Below are 20,970 nucleotides of genomic sequence, written 5' to 3'. Positions count from 1 at the left end.
TTATTAAAGTGACTTAAAATACTTGCCCATTGGAGTTTATTGTTAACATCAACTGATAACCGGAATTATTCAAAGTATACATTATTAACATAAATAAACAAATGCACACATGCAGTAATGGTTCTAAGATTTTGACATTAATATAACAATATATTTTTTGACTTCTATGTTTTTATCCATATGTTGGGGTGGTGCTAATTTTTATATTGCAATATCACATTGATGTTGGTTTTTTTGATTAATATAACAACATGTTAATGTGACTTCTTTGGTTTTTAAAATTGGGTGGTACAAGAAACTAGCACCACATTAGTGGTTATTTTCTAAAATCAATGTCAATGTGCTCATTTTTTAAAACTAGTACCAATATAGTAATCAATGAGTTTTTGAGAATTAGAGGTCATGATTTGTAAAAACTAGCACCAATATGTAGTCAATTAGTTTTTAAAAACTAGAACCAACATGGAGTCAATGGATTTTCAAAAATCAACACCAATATTGGTGTTGATTTGCAAAAACTAGAATCAACACTTGGTGCTTTATTTCAAAAAACATGATGGTGCTGGTTTTAAAAAATTATAACATTAGTATTGGTCTTCAAAAACTGGTACCAACGTTGGTTCTAGTAGACCAGCACTAATGTTGCAATTTTAAAAATCAACATCATCATGTTCTTCAAAATCAAGCACTAAAGTGTTATCGCATTGATTTTTAAATAGTTGGTTCTTAGAAACTACGATGGTAAAAGACAAATACTCAATATACCTTTGCAACACCTTTTTGTGCTATTATGAATAAGAGTAGAAAAAAGAGAGGAGGGAGATGACCAATATAGTTGTGAGTGAAAATTCTAACTCAATTAACATGAGCTGAGAGTTAAACAAGATGACTTGTATCTATGGTTGGAAGCAGAGGAAACGAGGAGTGGATGAATGATGAAGAGGGTTTAGGATTTCCGTTTTAGGGAAGAGAGACAAGCGAAGGAATAGAAAGAGTAAAAATAAGCTTGCGCGAAGGAAGAGAGATATTAAAAAATGTAAATTTAGGTCGTGTTAAATGCCCACGTAAGCTATCGCCTATGATCACCCATATATATATATATATATATATATATATATATAGTTTACTTGGGAGAGCGAAAAGTAAAACTAATAAAAAATTTTCACAATGAAAATATTTTCATCATTTACTTCATTAAAAATTTCAGAAGGATGAGAAACGTAATCCATCAACGGATAGTTTTGGAGCCAAAATTGATCATCTCAAAATCAGAAAGAAAATCACAGATGAAAAAAAATGACGCATGCATCCTTTTTAACTCATAAAATTACATCATGTACTTAAAAAAATAACTCATATATCTTTTTTTTATTTACAAAATTATATTACATATATCTACTATCTAAATAAACAATAAAAATAAAAGATTTCTTTATTTTTTTTTTACTTTTTCTTTAAGGATAATTTTTTCCCATAAATTTTTTCCGCTCACAGGAAACGTCCTCTTAACTTATTCCTTATTTTACGAATATATTTTTAATTGTCTAAAAAAGCATAGAAAAAGCCAGCATTGCCTGCGAAGTAAAGCGTGCAATTATTGATTGTTGTTATCTCTGAAATACGATTTAACTACTATAATGATTCTCCCTTCCTAGCCTCATCGGAAAGGGACGAAGCTCCGATCTCTCTCCCCCCACCGGGAAAGCAAATCCACCGCACGGGGACGCCCTACCCACCCAGGGATCCAAGCAATCCCTCCCGGGCCTCCCCTTCTCTCAGACCCACGCGTTCCCAAGTTCCTTCATTTTATCCGATTTTCTCCTACTAGCATTTTGGATCGGTTCGGGCCTCAATCCAGACCGCCCCTGGCCGCGATCGTTCCCTCCGTCGGAATTCTAGGGTTCCTGGTGCGACTGGGCCGGAGAGCTTTGGGCTTGGGGGCAGAGATGGACTCCGAGGACGACATGCATGACGCCGACGACCTAGACTCGTTGGACGACCAATTCTATAGCGGGTACGCCGCCTTGGGCAGCGATGACGGAGACGAGTACGATTTCGTCGACAACGTGTCGGATGGCGCCGAGGAAAGCACCTCGCATCGCCAGCAGGTGAAGGATTAACTTAAACGCCTTTCTGTTTTTCATCAAGTTTGGTGCTTTGATGGGTGATTTTTTTGTGCTGGATTCGAAAGTTACTTATCTTTGTATTGAGCAAGGAAGGAACTTTTATTTAGCTTGGATTGGATAGGCGGCATACTTGTGCTTGGATCCGATGGAATTAAGGATTAGCGGTGTTGGATTTGACGGTTTGAGTTTCTGTATATCACATCATTTCCCACTTTAACAATAACTTTCTTCATTAAACATGTCGAATGAAAAAGGTTTCTTTTCTGGTTGCAATGTATTGGTACTATTATGAGATTTTGGTGGAAGTAGAATTGATTGTCTGATTAGCTGAAGGAAATGCCCATTAATGCTATTTGATCAATTTGTGTTATGACTTGACACTTTAGATTTTCTTTAATTTGGAATTTCTTTTGCCTCTCAGTTTTCTTATAGATTGTTGGCATATTCTGTAGTATATAAATACTTTTTTGATGAAAGAAATTTACTTTCCTAGAGATTATTATTTATTTGTCACTGGCTTATGTGTCTGTTTAAATGTAAAAAGTACCACTATATTATATTTGTACCTGAAATAATCTTTCACAAATATGCAATAGTTGAAATATTGGATAGTCAAACATGTGATGATTTAGCTACAAAACTATTGGATCTTTGCATGCATTTTCGAAGGAAGTTCCTAATAGCGCCTGATCTTGATTTATAATGTTATTTCAACATTTCATAATTTTCACTATTTCAGCGCTCACCACATTAATGAAAAGCTTCATTTGAAATTAACTGGTTGGTGCAGCTCCATGTTATCTTACTGCTACGTTGATTATCTATCAGGATAAGTACTGGAGGCTGGAGTAACCATCGGGGCAGTTCAAACTTCAAACAATATATATTCCCTCCTAAGCTTGAAATAAATTAGATGACTAACATGTTTTTTTAAAAAGTTGTGCCATGTGATTAATAATGTTCTCTTGACATTTTTATTATTTTTGTGTGTGATATTCCTTGTCGGTTTTTAAGTATTCATGTTTCTAAAAGTAAGTCAAACATTGTGGCAAAGTTTTCTTTAATCGATGTATCAAAGGAATTCCTTTGAGCCTATCCTAACTTTTATTAGTGTTTTTTTTTGCCATTTTTTACTAAAATTATTTTGTTTTCTCATAATCTTTCTTTTATCATCACAGCAAAATTATACTATTTTAAGTGATGCTGACATAAGGCTACGCCAGGAAGAAGACATAAGTAGGATATCGACTGTGCTTTCAATACTAAGATCTGAAGCATGCATTCTTCTACGGCATTATAACTGGTAATGAATATCTTTGTTGCTTTTCCTAATGTTTCTTTCCAAATGTTCCAAACTTAAACTTTAGATTGCCAATTCTCCCATTAAAATCAACAAAGATTGTGTATTATTGTCAATTTTGAGCTGCATCTTTCATCTGTGTTTTGTGAAAATTTAATATTCTTGTTCCCGTGTATGATGTGTCTGTGATTAAGACGCTTCATCTTGAACTAAACATCCATTATCATTTGATGGATCCTACTTGATTTTATTGGTCACAAAAATAAATTTTCAATAGCATGTTAACTTTTAAACTGTTCCTCTGATATTCTTATCTTTTAAAGTAATATTAGACTTAACTTAATCTCTCTCAGTATTAACTTTTCACTTCAAGAGTAATGTTAGAACCCTAATCTATCTCTTTAATTTTCAACTTAATCTTACAAGTCATCATATCACATCGGAACTCCTTAGAATCTTGTGATATGTTCAATTTGAGCGCGAGCCAAGATTTGTTTTTTTTTTCATATTGTCATTTGAAGATTGTCACCATCTTCATCTTTTGAGGATATCTTTCTTGTAGATCCTCATGAACTACAATCCATTTATCACCAACTTCATTATCAAGCTCCTCAATCATTGTAGTAGTACTATTGTCTTCATTATACTAGTCTAATGTCTTTTCATTCTTTTATGAGACTATTTTTACATAGCAAGTTGAACATATACAATATCAATGCTCTAATTTGAAGTGAGTGATAGAATTGTATTTATTAGTGTTTATATATATATATATATATATATATATATATATTGTAACTTCTTAGACCTCAATTCATCTGGCTATTTATTGCCTGCACAGGAGTGTTAGTCGGGTACATGATGAATGGTTTGCAAATGAAGACCATGTTCGAAAGGTCGTTGGTTTGCTGGAAAACTCAAGTGAAATGCAGAGGACTAGAGAAGTAAGAGAAGTTGAGCAATTTATATTATTTCTTTTAATAATTGTCTGTTCAGGGTAGATTTTGGCTATTGAATGTACAGGTTCAATTTTTTTTAACTTACCTTTTACTCACTAGTCTGTATCATTTTCTTTTTGTGGCAGCTTACATGTGGAATTTGTTTTGAAAACTATCCTCGTGACAGGATGACTTCTGCTGCTTGTGGTCATCCTTTTTGCCACACTTGTTGGAGAGGTAAGTATTGTTCCATGGGAAGTCGTAGGTATATAGCTTTGTGTACTGGTCTCCTAGTTTCTTCCTCCTTTCATATAATTTTGTACCATAATTTTCTCTATGATTTTAAGCTGAAGTTTATTGCTAATGTACACTGATGTCATTCCCTTGTCCATGCCTTCGTATTCTGTATTTTGGATCTTACAACATATACTTGAGTTTGTAACCATCATATTTCTTTCTAGTTATGAACTCAAACATATGTCAAGTTGTATTGAAAATAGAACAAGGAAATTGCGTACTTACTGTCTTCAAGTCTTATGGTCACATTGCCTGTACTTCTATGAGCACCTATGTCATCTCTGATTTCTATCCATCCTGGATACAGGTTCTGTGCAATTGGTAGTATCGTATCATACTAACTAGGCAGCATTGTGGATAATGATGGTAATAGTAGTTATCTTGGCATTTTAGGACTATAAATACTAATAATAGTACACATGTTCTTGGCAAGATATTGTCAGAGGCAACACATTTCCTTGTTTTTTTAAATAACAATTAATTCTTTAAGAAACTTGCTACAAAACAAACTACCTTCAACCATACGTGCTTCCCTATTCCTACTCGTAGGGGCATGAAACCAACTACCTGTCCTGCTTCATCATTCTAATGCCCTCCACTAAATACACAGTGTAGGAGGCAAGTTTCTACCTTCAAGATATTTTACAGAGATTTAAGAGTCAGTAACAATTACAATAGTACCTATAAACTTCTCTAAACACCTCGGTGATATTGCCGTGATGGCTGCTCACTCGCTATGGACAACTGATGATCTGCTAATAATCTTACCCAGTACAGTTAGTCAGTTAGAACACCAGCAGAAAATTTCACTATTGAACAAACAACAGTTGTGTCCTCATTTTTAGATATCCAAGCTGCATCATATTAAACTAGCAAATGATTTTTGGAGCCAAAAGAACCACTCTTCAATTGAACTACAGCAGACATATGCTTGCCTCTACAAAAAACAGCTAAAATCAATAATTTCAGCCTCAATAGTTTGGATAAGCTTTTAAGATGCATGTCATTGCCCCTCATTATGCTTCTTTTCATTCTATGAATTCAGCAGCAGCTAACAATCTCCTCCAAGCAACCTTCTATAGGAAAATTTTCACTTTGAATTAGATACCCATGCACCCTGAAAGTTTTCAGTTAATATCAACCCCTTCCTCTCGTCCTTTCATATTTCTCCCCTTCAAATTGTTATAAGTACCTTTATAGTTTGTTCCACCATTTAGACTGTCTTTTTAAACCCACCTATCTTTCTTTCTACTAGAAGACACATAAATGGTCAGAATTTGGCCGATCAATTCCTCAGCAAAGAGCTCCCTAAGACCTAAACCAACATTTCAATCATCTCCAATAAGCAATTCCAAGACCATTATTCTATTTATATACTTCATAATGACAAAGGTAGGCATCTAATCCAAAGGGTATTGAATCTATCCAAGGATCCTGCCTCACATTGCAGTCTTTATTATCTCCTACCAGCTTGATCAAATAACCCCTTAACTCCAAGATTGACCTTTGGAAACTTTAGTAAGCGCACAAAGGTGTTTTAGTTTACAACTTTTTGTTTTATTAAATTCAAAGATCTACACACATCTCCATTTTCATAAAAAAAAAATTCTGAAAATGTTTGATATCATGTTGTTGACCAAGTCATTCACCCAAAAACTACCTAGAGAGTATACAATGAATTTACAACCAAGTCAATTAGGACAAGCTTACCAACTTTTGAAATGTGCCTTTTGTTCAAGTTTTTAACTCCCTCAAGGACCTTTTTCCACAAGTAAATTATGAGCACTTGCAGGAACCCCTGTAGGAGAAATATAAGCACCACAACATTTGAAAGGGAAATACCTTTCTTTATACCTAAGTAGTTACATACACTTATCATCGCCCTATCACTGCTACTAGTACTTCTCAGACTTCTCCAAAACTACCCTTTGATTAGTGAATCTGTAAAACAATTCTATTACCTCCTCGAGCACCCTGCAAGAATTACCATTATCCTTGGTTGTGATGAGAAGGTTATCAATATAAATAATATTAGAAAAAGTCACTCCTGTCCAGCTTGGTTAGATATCTTTTAGCAGCAGCATCACTAAATTGAGTTTCTTAACCAAAACAAAGCAAAGCTTAGCAAGAAGGTGTATTCAGAATAGAGCCCTCACGAAGAAGACAAGCTACATTTTAGCAAAACTCCATCCATGGTTGTGCGTTAGTGTCTCACCAATCAACTCACTCAAGAACTTCTTCCTTTTAGCCATACACTGTCTGGAAGGAAGCAAGGGATTGTTTCTGCCATACTTTGTTTTTTCAAGCTCCTATTTCCCTCAGAACAATTAATATTCACCAACACCTCATCCTCCAAACTATAGTCTGCCACAGATCCAAGTCATTGACTTTCTAACTCGACATCATCCTTAGAAAGCCAAATTCAGCATAAGAACAGCAGCAGAAGCAGAAAAGACATAAGGTTCCATCTTTGTATTGGCTCCATGAGTCTTCCACATAATAACTCCCTGTACATCCATTCCCACATTACTATCCACCTCATTTGACCCTGCTACATTCACTACTTCATCCCCTACAACATTCCCACATGAGCTAATATTTACACCTTCCCATAAGTCTAATACCTGCTTCTTAACTGAAGAAACTTTAAACTTTCCAACTCCACACTTGTATATATATCCATAGTCCCACCTCAAGAATATAAAAGATACTATCCACCCTTTTGCTATCACCATTCACAGCCTTCCCAAAACTTGCCTTCTGTGCCCCTTTAGCCTTTATAAACATGAATCCAAAGGCCATACAGTTTGCTAGGACCACAATCACCATGCCCATGTATCTTTGAGCTCTCCAATTTTCCATCTAGTTCTGTCCCCTGCTTTCTCACACCATCCTTATCTTGCACCCTCTTTAACCCAACATCACTTTTTTGCTCCATCCTACCACAACAACAATCAAGACTTATCCCACTAGGTAGGGTTGGCTATATGGATCCTTTTACGCCATTTGTCTCTATTCCATACTATATCATCATTTATATTTAAATACATTTTATCTTGTTTTATTGTTGTTAACCAAGTCTTTTTTAGTCTTCCTCATTCGAATAATAAAAATTAATCTCATTTTTATATGCTATAGATTGAAAGAACTTTACTATCCAACTTCAATCCTCAGACCTTGTGACATAGGCTTCTTCTTGCAAGCTTAGGCCTGAACCTTAAGATGGCAACCTGATAAATTTTCACCAAGCTACCTACAATAATAGCAACTGGAGGTAATATTTTTTATGAATTGAATCTAGAGGAAGCCTTCACAGTTGAACCCAAGTGACACTTCATCAATGTGCTCAATTTAAGGTCCTATAAAAGGCCTTCAAGAATCAGTGATAGAGGAGCACCATCAAGAAACCATAGACCTCTGAAGAAAGGCCTTATACCCACCCAAATCATCAAAGAAGAAATAAAAATACCAGAAATTAGACCAACAATGCATACTACTCCCTGCTTGAGTCCCCAATTCCTCAGCATCAAAATCTTAACCATTCTCAAAGGCAGCGTTTAGCAGAAAAAATTACCATACAAACGTATAGCATAGTCTGACTTTGTCTTCCCCAGATTGTGTCAGTTACAAACTCAGTAAGTCAAATTTGAATCTTCTGATCCTAATGACCAGACCAGATTCTTCTCCCTCATGCAACAGCGCTGTATATCTAAAAGTAGCTTGTGACAACAAACGTCATGTGGTAGAAGTGCTAACAAAAGGAATTTGTTTTGTCACTATCTCTCCTACTATCAGTAGATTTCAAATTTCCTTCCATCTATATCCTAATGATGTTTGATACTTTGATTATAGGTCATATTGAACTAAATATCAAAAACATTAGAAGCAAAACATCTTGATTGTGTAAGCGATGCTCTAGCTTATTGGTCATTTGGTCTATCTGCATGAAAAATAGCTAAAAAGCTTGAATATATTCTACAAGTTCATATTTAGATGTCCGAAAAAGTTTTTTTCCCGAATGAACTGTCATTAATCTTGCCAGATTTTAACTTTCAATTACCTGTACTTCAGGTTACATTAGCACATCAATAAGTGATGGCCCTGGATGCTTAATGTTAAGGTGTCCTGATCCATCCTGTGGTGCTGCCGTTGGCCAAGACATGATTGATCTCTTGGCAACCCATGAAGATAAAGAGAAGTATTCTCGGTATCTTCTAAGATCTTACATTGAAGACAACAGAAAGGTACACTTATCTTACTGCCGTTCTTATCAAATGTAAATATCATTTACAGAGACAACTAATTTAGGGACATGAAAACTTTACTGAGTTCTCGATCTGCAAAAACATGATGAAATCTTTATGGGTGATTTTGCATTTTCATAATTTTTCCCATGTGCAGACAAAATGGTGTCCTGCTCCTGGTTGTGAATTTGCAGTTGAGTATATAATTGGCAGTGGAAGCTTTGATGTTTGCTGCAATTGCTCGTATGGCTTCTGTTGGAATGTACGCATTCCTTGAGTGTCTACGATTATGTTTTATTTATCTAGTTTCTGTTTGCATTAACTTTTGAGGTTGGTCAAATGCTAACACAGTGCACTGAGGAAGCTCATCGACCAGTTGATTGTGATACAGTCGCAAAATGGATATTAAAAAACAGTGCTGAATCTGAGAATATGAACTGGTAGGCCTTGGGAAGAGCAAATTTTTTGCTTCTCTATGTTTTCAATAACTAAAGTTTATTAGTTGAATATTTTTACTCTACAATAATTTTCTTATTAAAAATTTCAAATCTTCTAACAATTGCTTAGTTTAGTGGTAATACCTCTGGAGGAATTTCTACTAAAGATCATCTGTTTGAATCTATATAATAGCACTCCCACCATTGGGAAGGACATAACCTTGTTGTCCCTGCTCTGAGCAGGGAATTGCCTTACATACAATGTGGTGCAGGGACACTTCATCGTCAAAGACTAAAAAAAAAAAATGCCACATCTACCTCTTAAGACATAAACATCAATCTTGGAAGTCTTTGAGTAGATTTACTTTTCAGGTTAACAATCAAAGGAACACAATTTTGTAATCATTGTCGAAGCTCAGGAGGGCTATCCATTTCCTACCAAAAGATATATGCATTTTGGTGCCCAGACCTACTTTACCATGTGAGAATAAGCAATGTTGTGCAATGCTCTTGCTTGCTTGCCAGGCTAGTGAACAAACCAAACTTTGATACTATGTAGAAGTTAGTAGGACAACCTAATCATGTCCCAGAACTTCATAGGAATTTAGAATGAGGGCTTGGTACTTACACGTTCCTATGAACTTCCTACTCTACCTTGTATGAGTGCCACACCTTGCCTGGGGTCCATCTACCAAATTGTAGATGTTGATCATTGGCTAGATGTCACCCTCCTCTCGTGATATTAAAATGGACAAACTATTAGTGTCAACAAACATAACTAACATCATATACCTCTATCTGGCAAATAAAACAAGTTCCAATGGATAGTACAATTAACGTGACATCTACCCTGAAAATGAAGGCAAACAGACAATGGACCCTAATGTGCAAAGTAAGAATACAACAAAATAGGAAAATAAGTATAAATAAGGCTCAACAACAAGTATAATTCAACAATGGTAGTAGCAGTTATGCATTATCATCTATGCAACAATTTGAATTACAAGCTAATGCAACAGATAGTTGTGTAGCCATCAATATAGTTACAAGTACATTGCGCTACAGCATGTTGTTTTACATGAGAGACTACTATCAAATAGCATGTGCGAACCTATAAATATCACTCTCTCTCTTTCACATGCAACTGAGAGCAGTATTTCATATTTTATCCTGCATAAATGATAATAGCTATTGAAATGTAAATATAATAATTACATAATATTTAGTTGTAAATTAAAGATGATTAGTAACATTAATAATATTTCAAATTAATTATAAACATGTTTTTTTGTCTAAATTATTAGTAATATCTACTTTTTTTAAAGTACTATATTATCTTCCAAAATGAAATATATTATTCACAATATATTTATTATCTAAAATAAATTAGTGATATTATTAATGTTATTTAACAATTTTCAGATTGTTAATTTATTCTTATTACTAATTTAAGTTATTTAATAATAATTAACAACTTATTGATGATTTGATTTATGTTAATTATAAACGTATTATTTTGATTAAGACTTTGTTATGATATATCAATTTAAAATGATATTAATAGCAACTAATTATATGTAACCTGTTAGAATATTAGTTTAGCTTAGTTAATAATAAATTATTAATTTATAACATTTAACCTTAATCAGATTCATTATATACCAGGTCGTCATATATATACTTTTACATAAGTTAATAATTTATACTTATATGACCTAAAAACCATAAAATTAGTTCATGGTTTAAAATATGTACCATACTGAATGACATGAACAAAACATATCATTTTGGTAAATTATCAAAACTCGACACTAAAAGACATAGGGTAATTTCTCTTACATCACTTGTGCCAATTGTACCAATGGGTATTGGTGTTGTGTTGACACCTTGGCATGCCTTAGCACATTACGACATGTGTTAAGAGGAATTCAAGTAATGTTTATTATTTTTTATAGATTTTTTTCTTTCAAATTCTAATGCAATTGATTATATATTTTTTTACTTTCATTTTTATAAGTAAATAAGCTAATTGGAATAAGATTATAGGTGTAAAACATATAAATTCATCTTGACACGCATTGAAGTAAAAAATGAATAAACATTATTTTAGATAAAATCTATGAAATTATGTCCTCCATTTATGTGTATAAAAATGACGATAACACTGATACCATTGATATTGTTAATTAACTTAATTAACATAGGCAAAATTGGCTCATCCAATCTGAAATATCCCTTAACTTTAGATAATGAAAAGACTACAAAAGTGTACAGATAATGATTATAAATGGTATTTATTGCTCTCGTTATGATACTTAAGTTGTCCAGAATTTTTTTTATGAACCTTGTTTCATTTTGGTGTTGAATCAAGCTTAGTTTTTTTTTTCTTTTCTCTTACACATAAATCTATTATCTCATTTGCTTATTTAATTTTTCATGTATCTTTTCTCTCATTTGTAGGATATTGGCAAATTCAAAACCCTGCCCAAAGTGCAAGCGCCCAATTGAGAAAAACCAAGGATGTATGCATATAACCTGCACACCTCCTTGTAAATTTGAGTTCTGTTGGTAAGAATCTTATGTTCAGAAATCCAGTGTACTCATAATGTCGTCATTCTACCTTGTGCATTTTTTCCACATGATAAGTTTTCTTGTAGGCTATGCCTTGGCTCATGGTCAGAACATGGAGAAAGGACTGGTGGCTTCTATGCATGTAATCGCTATGATGCTGCAAAGCAGGAAGGAGCGGTATATTTTTTTTCATCATTTTACTTGCTTTCTTGCAGCAGGAAGCTTTTAACATTCTTGACCATTTTGTATATCTTCTTCCTTTGCAACTGGTTCCAGTATGATGAATCTGAAAGGAGAAGAGAAATGGCTAAAAATTCTCTTGAGAGATACACCCATTACTATGAACGATGGGCGACTAATCAGTCGGTATGTGAGCTTTCAACTCTTCAATCCTTTCTATTAATTTTGTTCTATTTCATTTTTATTTGACAGATCTCCCAAAAGGAGCACATGAGTTTGGGTCCCAAATAGCGCAGTATGCTCTATTTTTTCCAAATCATGTACCTTCTCTCTCCACATACCTAAATTTCTCTTCCACAGAGAACTAAATTAGTCATTCTCATTTGCAATTATTCTTATTGTCAAAACTTGCCCATCTTTTTTAAAAACTTTATACCACAATGTAGATTTGTAAGATCAAGGGGTATACAAAAATTTTATTTGAATTTAAAACCAACTATCAAGGAGTTCTTGAAAATCTCCTTGATTATCCATATCATATTATTATCGCAAGAAAATTATATCATAGGTTTTCCATTTTCTATGAATCTCAAGTAGATTCCATTCTTTTTAAACTCATCATCTACTTTAGAGTCTATAACTGAGATGTTTTTAGTTCTAACACCATTGTCAATTCTACTACCTTCTCCCACAATACTGTTAATACCAGATCATTCACCATTAAGGACCTACAGTAGGCAACTGCAAGACTCTAATGCTTGCCTAGCATTAACTCTTATTCTAAATCTAATTTGCATCCTTGCTTTGCTTTTTAGAAAAGTGCTCATAATTTTTTACCACTTATCTCATTTCCCTTTCCCTTCATGTCTTCATTGGCTTCATATTCTATTCTTAAGTTTGTCTCATAGGCACTCTTGCATCCAGTGTGAGGACAAGATATAGTTGAGGAAAGGAGATGGGATATTATATGCTTATTCTATATGGAATTTGGTACCTTTTTCTCCTAACAAATCCACAATTCCACTTAGGTTACAAATGGATATTTATAGTAAAGACGTCATCAACCGACATTGTGGATTTATTAAACATGAAGGCACAAATAGTAGCTAAGGGATATAACTAGGTTTGTGGAGCGGATTAGTTAGACACTTTTCACCTTTATCTTAGATTGCTTCAATTTCACCATTCCTTACTTTAGCAATGTGTCATCCTTTTCCTCACCTCCAAGTTCACCTTGATATGAACCTCTAAACCACCAACCACAATCCAACCAACGTATCAAATTATACAACAATAACAACCAAGCCTTATCCCACTAGGTGGGGTCGACTATATGAATCCTTTTACACCATTGAGCTCTATTTCTTATTATATCATCGTTTATACTTAAATAAATTTTATTTTGTTTTATTGTTGCTAACTAAGTCTTTTTTTGGTCTTCCTCTTCCTCGTTTGATATGCGTGTTTGTTATAGTTTCACATCAGGAGCATTTATTGGTAGTCTAAATACATGGCCGTACCATCTTAAACGTGTCTCTTGGAGTTTTTCCTCAATAAATGCAACTCCGACTTTCTCTCTAATGCTCTCATTTCTTATTTGTCCATCCTCGTATGTCCACACATCGACCATAACATTCTCATCTCTACAACTCTCATCTTCTGCTTATGTGCTCGAGTCATAGCTCAACATTCAGCTCCATATAACATAGCAGGTTTAACTCTGGTTTTATTGAACTTACGTTTAAGTTTTAGAGGTATTTTACGGTCATATAAAAAACTCGATGCTCCCCTACATTTCAACCATCATGCTTGTATTCTTTGTAAGACATCTCTCTTAATCCCTCCATTGTTTTGCAAAAATGACCCTAAATATTTAAATATCTCGGTTCCGAGCAACTCGTTCTCTCCTATCTTAACAATTGTCTCATTACTTCTAATATTGTTAAACTTAAATTCTATATATTCTCTTTAATCTACTAAGCTTAAAACCTTTCTCTTCTAGTATTTCCCACTAAGATTCTAGTTTAGCATTTACTCCTTCTCGTGTTTCATCTTTCAAAATAATATTATATGCAAACAACATGCACCACGATACTATGTCTTGAATGTGCGTAGTGAGTTCGCCCATAATTAGTGTAAAAAATAGGGAGTTAGAGTTAATCCTTGATGTAACCCTATCTTTATTGAAAATGCTTCAGTTACTCCGCCTGAAGTCTCTATTCTGGTTGTTACATCCTCGTACATATCCTTAATTAGTTTAATATATGTTACGCTAACACCTCTCTTTTCTAGAATTCTCTATATAATTTCTCTTGCGACTCTATCATAAGTTTTTTCTAAGTCAATGAATATCAGTGTAGATCTTATTTTGCTCCCGATATTTTTCAATTAATTGTCTAAAAAGATGTATAGCTTCTATTGTCAACCTTCCAAGTATGAACTCAAATTGATTTTCGGTTATTGTGGTTTTCTTTATTAATCTTTTTCTATTATTTTTTTTTTCAAAGTTTCATGGTATGACTCATTAATTTAATACCCTTATAGTTTGCACAATTGTGTATGTCTCCCTTGTTTTTATATAAGGGAATTAAAGTACTTATCCTCCATTGATCAGACATTTTTTTCATTTTCAATATCATGTTAAATAATTTTATAAGTCATTCAATACCTTATTTCCCTAGGCACTTTCATACCTCTATCGGAATATCATCTAATCCAACGGCTTTTTCATTGTGCATCTCATTTAATGTTTGCTCTACTTCTGAAGTTTGAATTCTACGATAAAAATTAAAATTTCTATGTTCATTTGACCTACTTAAATTACCTAAGTTAAGTTGGTCACCTAAATCTTCATTAAAAGTTGATGAAAATACCTCTTCCACCGCTCTTTTATTTTTCTATCATTTACTAATATCCTATTATATTCATCTTTAATATGTTTTATTTGGATAAAATCTCTTGTTTTTCTTTCTCTCACTTTAGCTATTCTATAAATGTCTCTTTCCCCTTCTTTTGTATCTAATTTTTGATATAATCGTTTAAAAGTTTCATTCTTTGCTTCACTCACTACTTTCTTAGCTTCTTTCTTGGCTATTGTATATTTTTTAAAGTTTTCCTCATTCTTACGAATATATAATTCCTTATAAACTATTCATTTTCCTTCACTTTCTCTTGTATTTTCTCATTCCACCACCAAGAATCTTTACTTAGTGGTGCATGTCCCTTTGACTCACCGAGTACATTCTTAACTATCATTTTCAATTTTGATATCATCTTATCTCATGTTGTATTAGAGTCATCGTATATTTCACCTAATACTTGTACTTCTACCTTCTCCTTAAATATATTTTGCTTCCTATCCTTTAACTTCCACCACTTAATTTTAGGAGTCGTATATATTTTTTTTCTATTGATACTATGTTTGAGGCGTATATCCAACATTACTAACCTATGTTGGGTAGTTAAGCTTTCTCCATGGATGACTTTGCAATCTTTATAAATCTTTCTATCCTTCTTCCTAACCATAAAAAAGTTAATTTGCAATTTATTATTTCCATTTTTGAATGTGAGGTGTTCTCTTTTCTTAAAAACGTATTAGCTAATATAAGGTCATATGCTATCGTAAAATCTAATATAGTTTTCCCTTTCTCATTTCTCGTCACAAACCCGTAACTCCCATATGCTCTCTCATATTCCTCATTTTTCATTCTAACATGCCCATTTAGATCACCTGCTATTAAAATCATTTCATTTGGTGAAATATTTTATAATATTTCATCTAAGTCGTCCCAAAACCTTGATTTAGTAGCTTCATCTAATTCTACTTGCGGTGCATATACGCTAATTATGTTTATAGTTTTTTTTACCACTATTATCTTAAGGGCTATAATTCTATCCTCTTTTCTAACTACTCCTACAACTTCATCCTTTAACAAACTATCTACAATAATACCCACTCTATTTTTGCTTTACTCTTTCCAGTGTACCATAACTTAAAACCTATATTCTCTATCATCTTTGCCTTCTCGCCTACCCATTTTGTCTCTTGTATACACAAAATACTAATTCTTCTCCTAATCATTATTTACTACCTCCATTGATCTACCCGTGAGAGTTCTTATGTTCCATGTTCCAAATCTTAGATTATTAGTTTTCTTATCATATTTGTTCTTATCCAACCTATGATGTGAGAACTTTTGCCTATTTAACACTACACCCAAGTTCGAGATATAGCGGTCGTTGCTAATACGTTACAGTCGGACCCTGTAACGCGAACTTTTGCATATTTAGCACTACACCCGAGTTCTGTTAAAACAATTTGTTTGTGTCAAGTCACCGAGCTCTCTAAGCGTCTATGTGCACTCTACTATGCACTTGTATACTTGATACATATTTCAAAAACATGGGTCGAACTTAACTTAAATCTTTGCCAAATACATTTAAATCACAAACCTAACCACTTGAGATGATTGTTGCACCAACAAAAGATATGTTGGGAAACTGAATTATCCTGCAGTTGTAAGATTGAACATAGCATTGACAGTGAGAGTAATGAGTTAGTTTCTTGAAGCTTTATGCTGTGATGATTTACAGTTCCCCTTAAAATTGTAGGCTACCTGAAGAATGCTTAGGAAAAAGGTCTCTTGTATCAAAATTGGCACCACCTTTAGATTTTAGTATACATTGATGTGATTCAGCAAATTCTTCCACAAATATAAGATCTGCATTAAGCTATTGCATCCTTTTGAGAGGTAATTTGAGCCAAGAAGATTGTTGTTGTCAGATTGAGTGCAAAGGTGGAGTATAGGGTGACTTTCTATATATGAAGTTTTCTGGGTTGAGCAACTGGTGTGACCAAGTTGGTAAAATCTCTTATTGAACTAATATGTATAACTTTCCATACACGCAGCTTCAATTTTAGTGCTCTATTAGAGAACAAAATCCCATAGATTGATTGTCACTTTGTTAGTGTGTGACAAAGTTCGAAGAAATCGTTGTGTTATTTGTCATCTCTAATGATCAACTAACATACTAGCTAACTAAGAGCTTAAGAGGTTTGAGTTTTGTAACAAGTTAAATTTTCTTGATATAACCATCTTAAAAAGTGGCGTCTAATGGTAGCTTGTGCAAGCAAGGCTAACAGGGTTGAGAAAGCTAGCTAACAAGTTTGATCGTCATGTCACATTGTGTTGCTTGATAAAGAAGTCATTAGAAGTTGCCCAATTGATGTTTCCTTCTCTAGCGAAATATTATTCTACCTTAAACTTTAATTTCTCATGAGAAGTGAAAGTTCGTATTTCTTGAATTTAAAATTTGAACTGGCAAAATAACATTGTGATTTCTAAAGTTAGTTATTTAACACAAGGAAAATAAAAATCTAAGCCAATTGACTCTTGCATTTCTTGGTGTCTTCCGTCCCAGGGATATGAACACCTATGCATTTACACAAACGATTGCACAATGAAACCCTGTTGTCAAGTTGGTGTTAGTTTTAAAATATGGTTTAGTATCTGTGGTTGCAATTTGTCTTTTGAACCAAGGAAATAATCTCTGAAAGGTGAATATATTCTGTCACTGTCATTATCTTTAGATAACTTGAGTTAGTTTGAGAAGCCTAACTGATAACATATACCATAATCGTCTCAGTGGGTGTTGGGCAGTATATTTTCTGGAATTGTGATACTGGAAAACTTCTCTTCTCTAGAGAAGCCTTCTTAAGGAGAAGCACATTTACTGCTAGATAATAGATTCTGCAATGCTTTTTTTATATTGGACAGTTTGAATGTTTTTCATTCTTATGCTACACTGGCATCATGCCCCATTAGTTTTAGCCCCAAGCACTTAAAGAATTTGTATTCTCATGGATTTTAAGTCACTAATTTAGTTTTCTCTTTTTATGCCAGTTCCAGCTCCTGGAAAATAATAAAATACAATTCTCTATGTCATTCTGTAATAATTTTCCTTTATTTGCAGTCAAGGCAAAAGGCACTTTCAGATCTGCATAGCATGCAAAATGAAAAGGTAAAGATTTGATTGCATTTGTTGGGTTTCTTGGAAAATTTATGTTCTGCACCTATTTATTACCATGCATGCCTACTAAGGGCGAGGGCCCAGCATGACTTGGAGGTGTGGACTGTGGAGTATGCTAATAATTTCGACCTGAAGGGCTGGCTTGCTGTAATACTAATCTTTCTGATGCGCCAGTATCCTGCTAACAGTTCCTCTTGTTTCAGCTTGAGAAGCTTAGCGACCAGCAAAGCCAACCAGAATCGCAGCTTAAGTTCATAATAGAAGCCTGGCTACAGGTATCTTGAGTGAAAAATTGTATCCTTCTGGTTCATTCATCTGACATTCTGACATAAGAGAATTCTTGTTGCCAATATCAGATAGTGGAGTGTAGGCGGGTGTTGAAATGGACGTATGCCTACGGGTTTTACCTACCTGAGCATGAACACGCCAAGAGGCAGTTCTTTGAATATTTGCAAGGTCCATATGCCTCTACCTTTACTTTGGCTGCAACAAGGCATGCCATTATTGAAATAATCATGTTTAATTCCTTTTTAGGTGAAGCTGAGTCTGGACTGGAACGCCTTCATCAGTGTGCTGAGAAGGAGCTCCAAATATACCTTGATGCACAAATTCCAATGAATGATTTCAATGATTTTCGTACCAAGTTAGCTGGCTTGACCAGGTACATTTGTTTTAACCCTCATTTGGCATGATAGGGAATTTGGAGTTCCGCATTGGTCCAAAATTTTTATATATTCTTATATAGCATAAGCTATTGTGAAACTTAAGTTGTCTACTTGTAAGTGGTTAGATTTTGTGATACTTGCCTCATTCATCATGTCTTGCGAGCATGGGATTGTTGCGTAGAAGAAATTCATTGCATATCCTGATTGCAACAATATTAGAACAATGTATCATAGGTCAATGCAATATAGCTCATCTCCTAGCCTGTGCCACATGGATCTGAAATAGATCCCAAGATTTCCTGTAAATCCCTTTCCATGAATTTGTTAAATTTATTATAATTTGTGCATTGCTTAATTCACTTAATTTTATGGTACTGTTTTCATTTTATATTTTACTTCTTGCATGACCTCTTGATGTAAGATTCATTTTTTGTCTCATGATCTTAGTGTGACCCGCAACTACTTTGAGAATCTAGTCCGAGCCTTGGAGACTGGTCTAAAGGATGTTGGCTCTTCCAATAACCAAGCCACTTGCAGCAAGAGTTCAAGCTCTAAGAGTTTGGGTTCGAAGGCAAAGGGAGGCAAGTCCAAAGCCACCGGAAACAGCTCTAAATCAGCTGGTCCCAGCCGCAGCATGGATGATAGCAACCTCTGGTCTTGTGATCACTGCACCTATGCCAACCCCAAATCCACCAGGACATGCCAGATGTGTGAACATCATCGATAGACCACTATTCGATGTCCCTCAGCATCATTTGCTTCTGTCTATAAAGAAACATTCCATAAGCCTGTTCCACTGGCCTGTGCCATATATGGCAGGATCTAGTTTTACGATATGGCAGCCAGAAAATAGTGTCCGTGATCTTCTAGGTTATGTGCCCATTGCAAGGCTTGTGAAAGAACAGAAACATGTTAGAAGAAATTAGAGGAGTTTAAAGAATTTCCTCTACTTGCAGTGATCAGTTGTTAAATTATGGACAAGCGAATAGATTCATCTCATTATCGCGTCCATTGATTTATGTATATCTGACTCGGAACTGATCCTGCTTGTTTTTTTTTCAATCAGATATTGTACATCTGATTCTCTTCAGTACAAGGGGACCTGTAATAGTAACTAATGGGCCTTGTAAGTTACACAATATACACTTGTTAGAGCATAATAGCTAAGCCACTGCCTCGATTGGCACAGTCGACCATTCGATCCCAGAAACAGCACTGCGGTTTGGTGTTCTTTTCCTGTTTCAGTAAATGTACTGTTTTGTTTTTATAGATCTTGAAAACAGTATAAATACCATGTCATAAAGGAGTACTTTAGATTCTTTTCTATCGACATGGTAAAGTAGCTGAAGAACAAAGGAACCATGTGAATGCATCTGGAACTGGAAAGTAACTGTGTTTGGCGGGGCGAGTGGGTGGAGGGACATCGAATATCACTGTTATGTCCGTGATAAACTAAATTCAAAATTATTTTTGGTATGAAAGGGCCGGTTTGGATACTTGAAAGGCTCGGTCAGGTTATCAAATAAACGTTTAGTGGGCTCTTTAACCCAATGAACTTGTATTCCTTTTGGTATTTTGTATCACGGAGGACAAAGAATATTTTGCAGGTAAAAAGTATTCTCGAAGCTTCCAGCCTATCAAATCGCAGAGATTTGCAGGCTCATTTTATGAAAGATGTCAACGTCACTTTATGAGTTACCCTTTTTTGGTAGTGCTTCGAAATTTATGCATAGACACAACAGTGACACTATAAAAGCTCTCTATCTACCGGCGTAGGTACTTGACACTACAAGTTTTACATGTTTGTTGCCACTATTCTACTTGCTATTCCCCTCTTGAAATCGATTATTGACTTAACGTCGGAGGACCAACACTGGGGTTCGGTACTAACGCTCTTTAGTAACACACAGAACGGTGAGAAATCTTTGTTTGGTAACAATATATATCTTTATCACCATTAATTTATTTCTTTATTAACGATCTAAATTTGCTTGTTCAAATTACTCGTGAGCCAGATGAGTATCTTTCATCTAGCTACGAAGAGTTCGACCAACGAAGTGGCGATAAAGTCGAGAGCGGATTCTTAGACCGTACTTTGCGGTCAAAGATGGACCATTCTATTCATTGGTCAATTTAAATAGACCCGGTCTCATCTATTAAACAGGTGAAATTCATCTAAATA

The 20,970-nt window shown here is 34.5% G+C and overlaps 1 protein-coding gene across 2 annotated transcripts; it reads left to right on the top strand.

Annotated features, from left to right (window-relative positions):
* Positions 1-1,586: 1,586 nt before the first annotated feature.
* On the top strand, positions 1,587-19,998 carry LOC122022585 (probable E3 ubiquitin-protein ligase ARI8). 2 transcript variants are annotated; one of them, XM_042580620.1, is made up of 15 exons: positions 1,589-2,108; positions 3,305-3,429; positions 4,268-4,370; positions 4,511-4,601; positions 8,733-8,905; positions 9,063-9,167; positions 9,257-9,345; positions 11,803-11,910; positions 12,000-12,090; positions 12,190-12,279; positions 18,067-18,114; positions 18,327-18,398; positions 18,480-18,579; positions 18,658-18,784; positions 19,236-19,998. In XM_042580620.1, exons 1-15 carry the CDS (start codon positions 1,947-1,949, stop codon positions 19,513-19,515), a joined length of 1,764 nt encoding a protein of 587 aa, XP_042436554.1. In that variant the 5' UTR covers positions 1,589-1,946; the 3' UTR covers positions 19,516-19,998. The 2 variants fall into 2 exon arrangements, with proteins under 2 accessions (XP_042436553.1, XP_042436554.1); XM_042580619.1 differs by having other exon boundaries at positions 1,587-2,108; positions 18,480-18,784.
* The last annotated feature ends 972 nt before the right edge of the window (positions 19,999-20,970 follow it).

The sequence above is a fragment of the Zingiber officinale genome, chromosome 9B, assembly GCF_018446385.1.
Source record: "Zingiber officinale cultivar Zhangliang chromosome 9B, Zo_v1.1, whole genome shotgun sequence".
NCBI classification, from domain to species: Eukaryota; Viridiplantae; Streptophyta; class Magnoliopsida; order Zingiberales; family Zingiberaceae; genus Zingiber; species Zingiber officinale.
The sequence above is the reverse complement of the archived record's forward strand: the minus strand, read 5'-3'. Positions and strand labels throughout refer to the sequence as shown.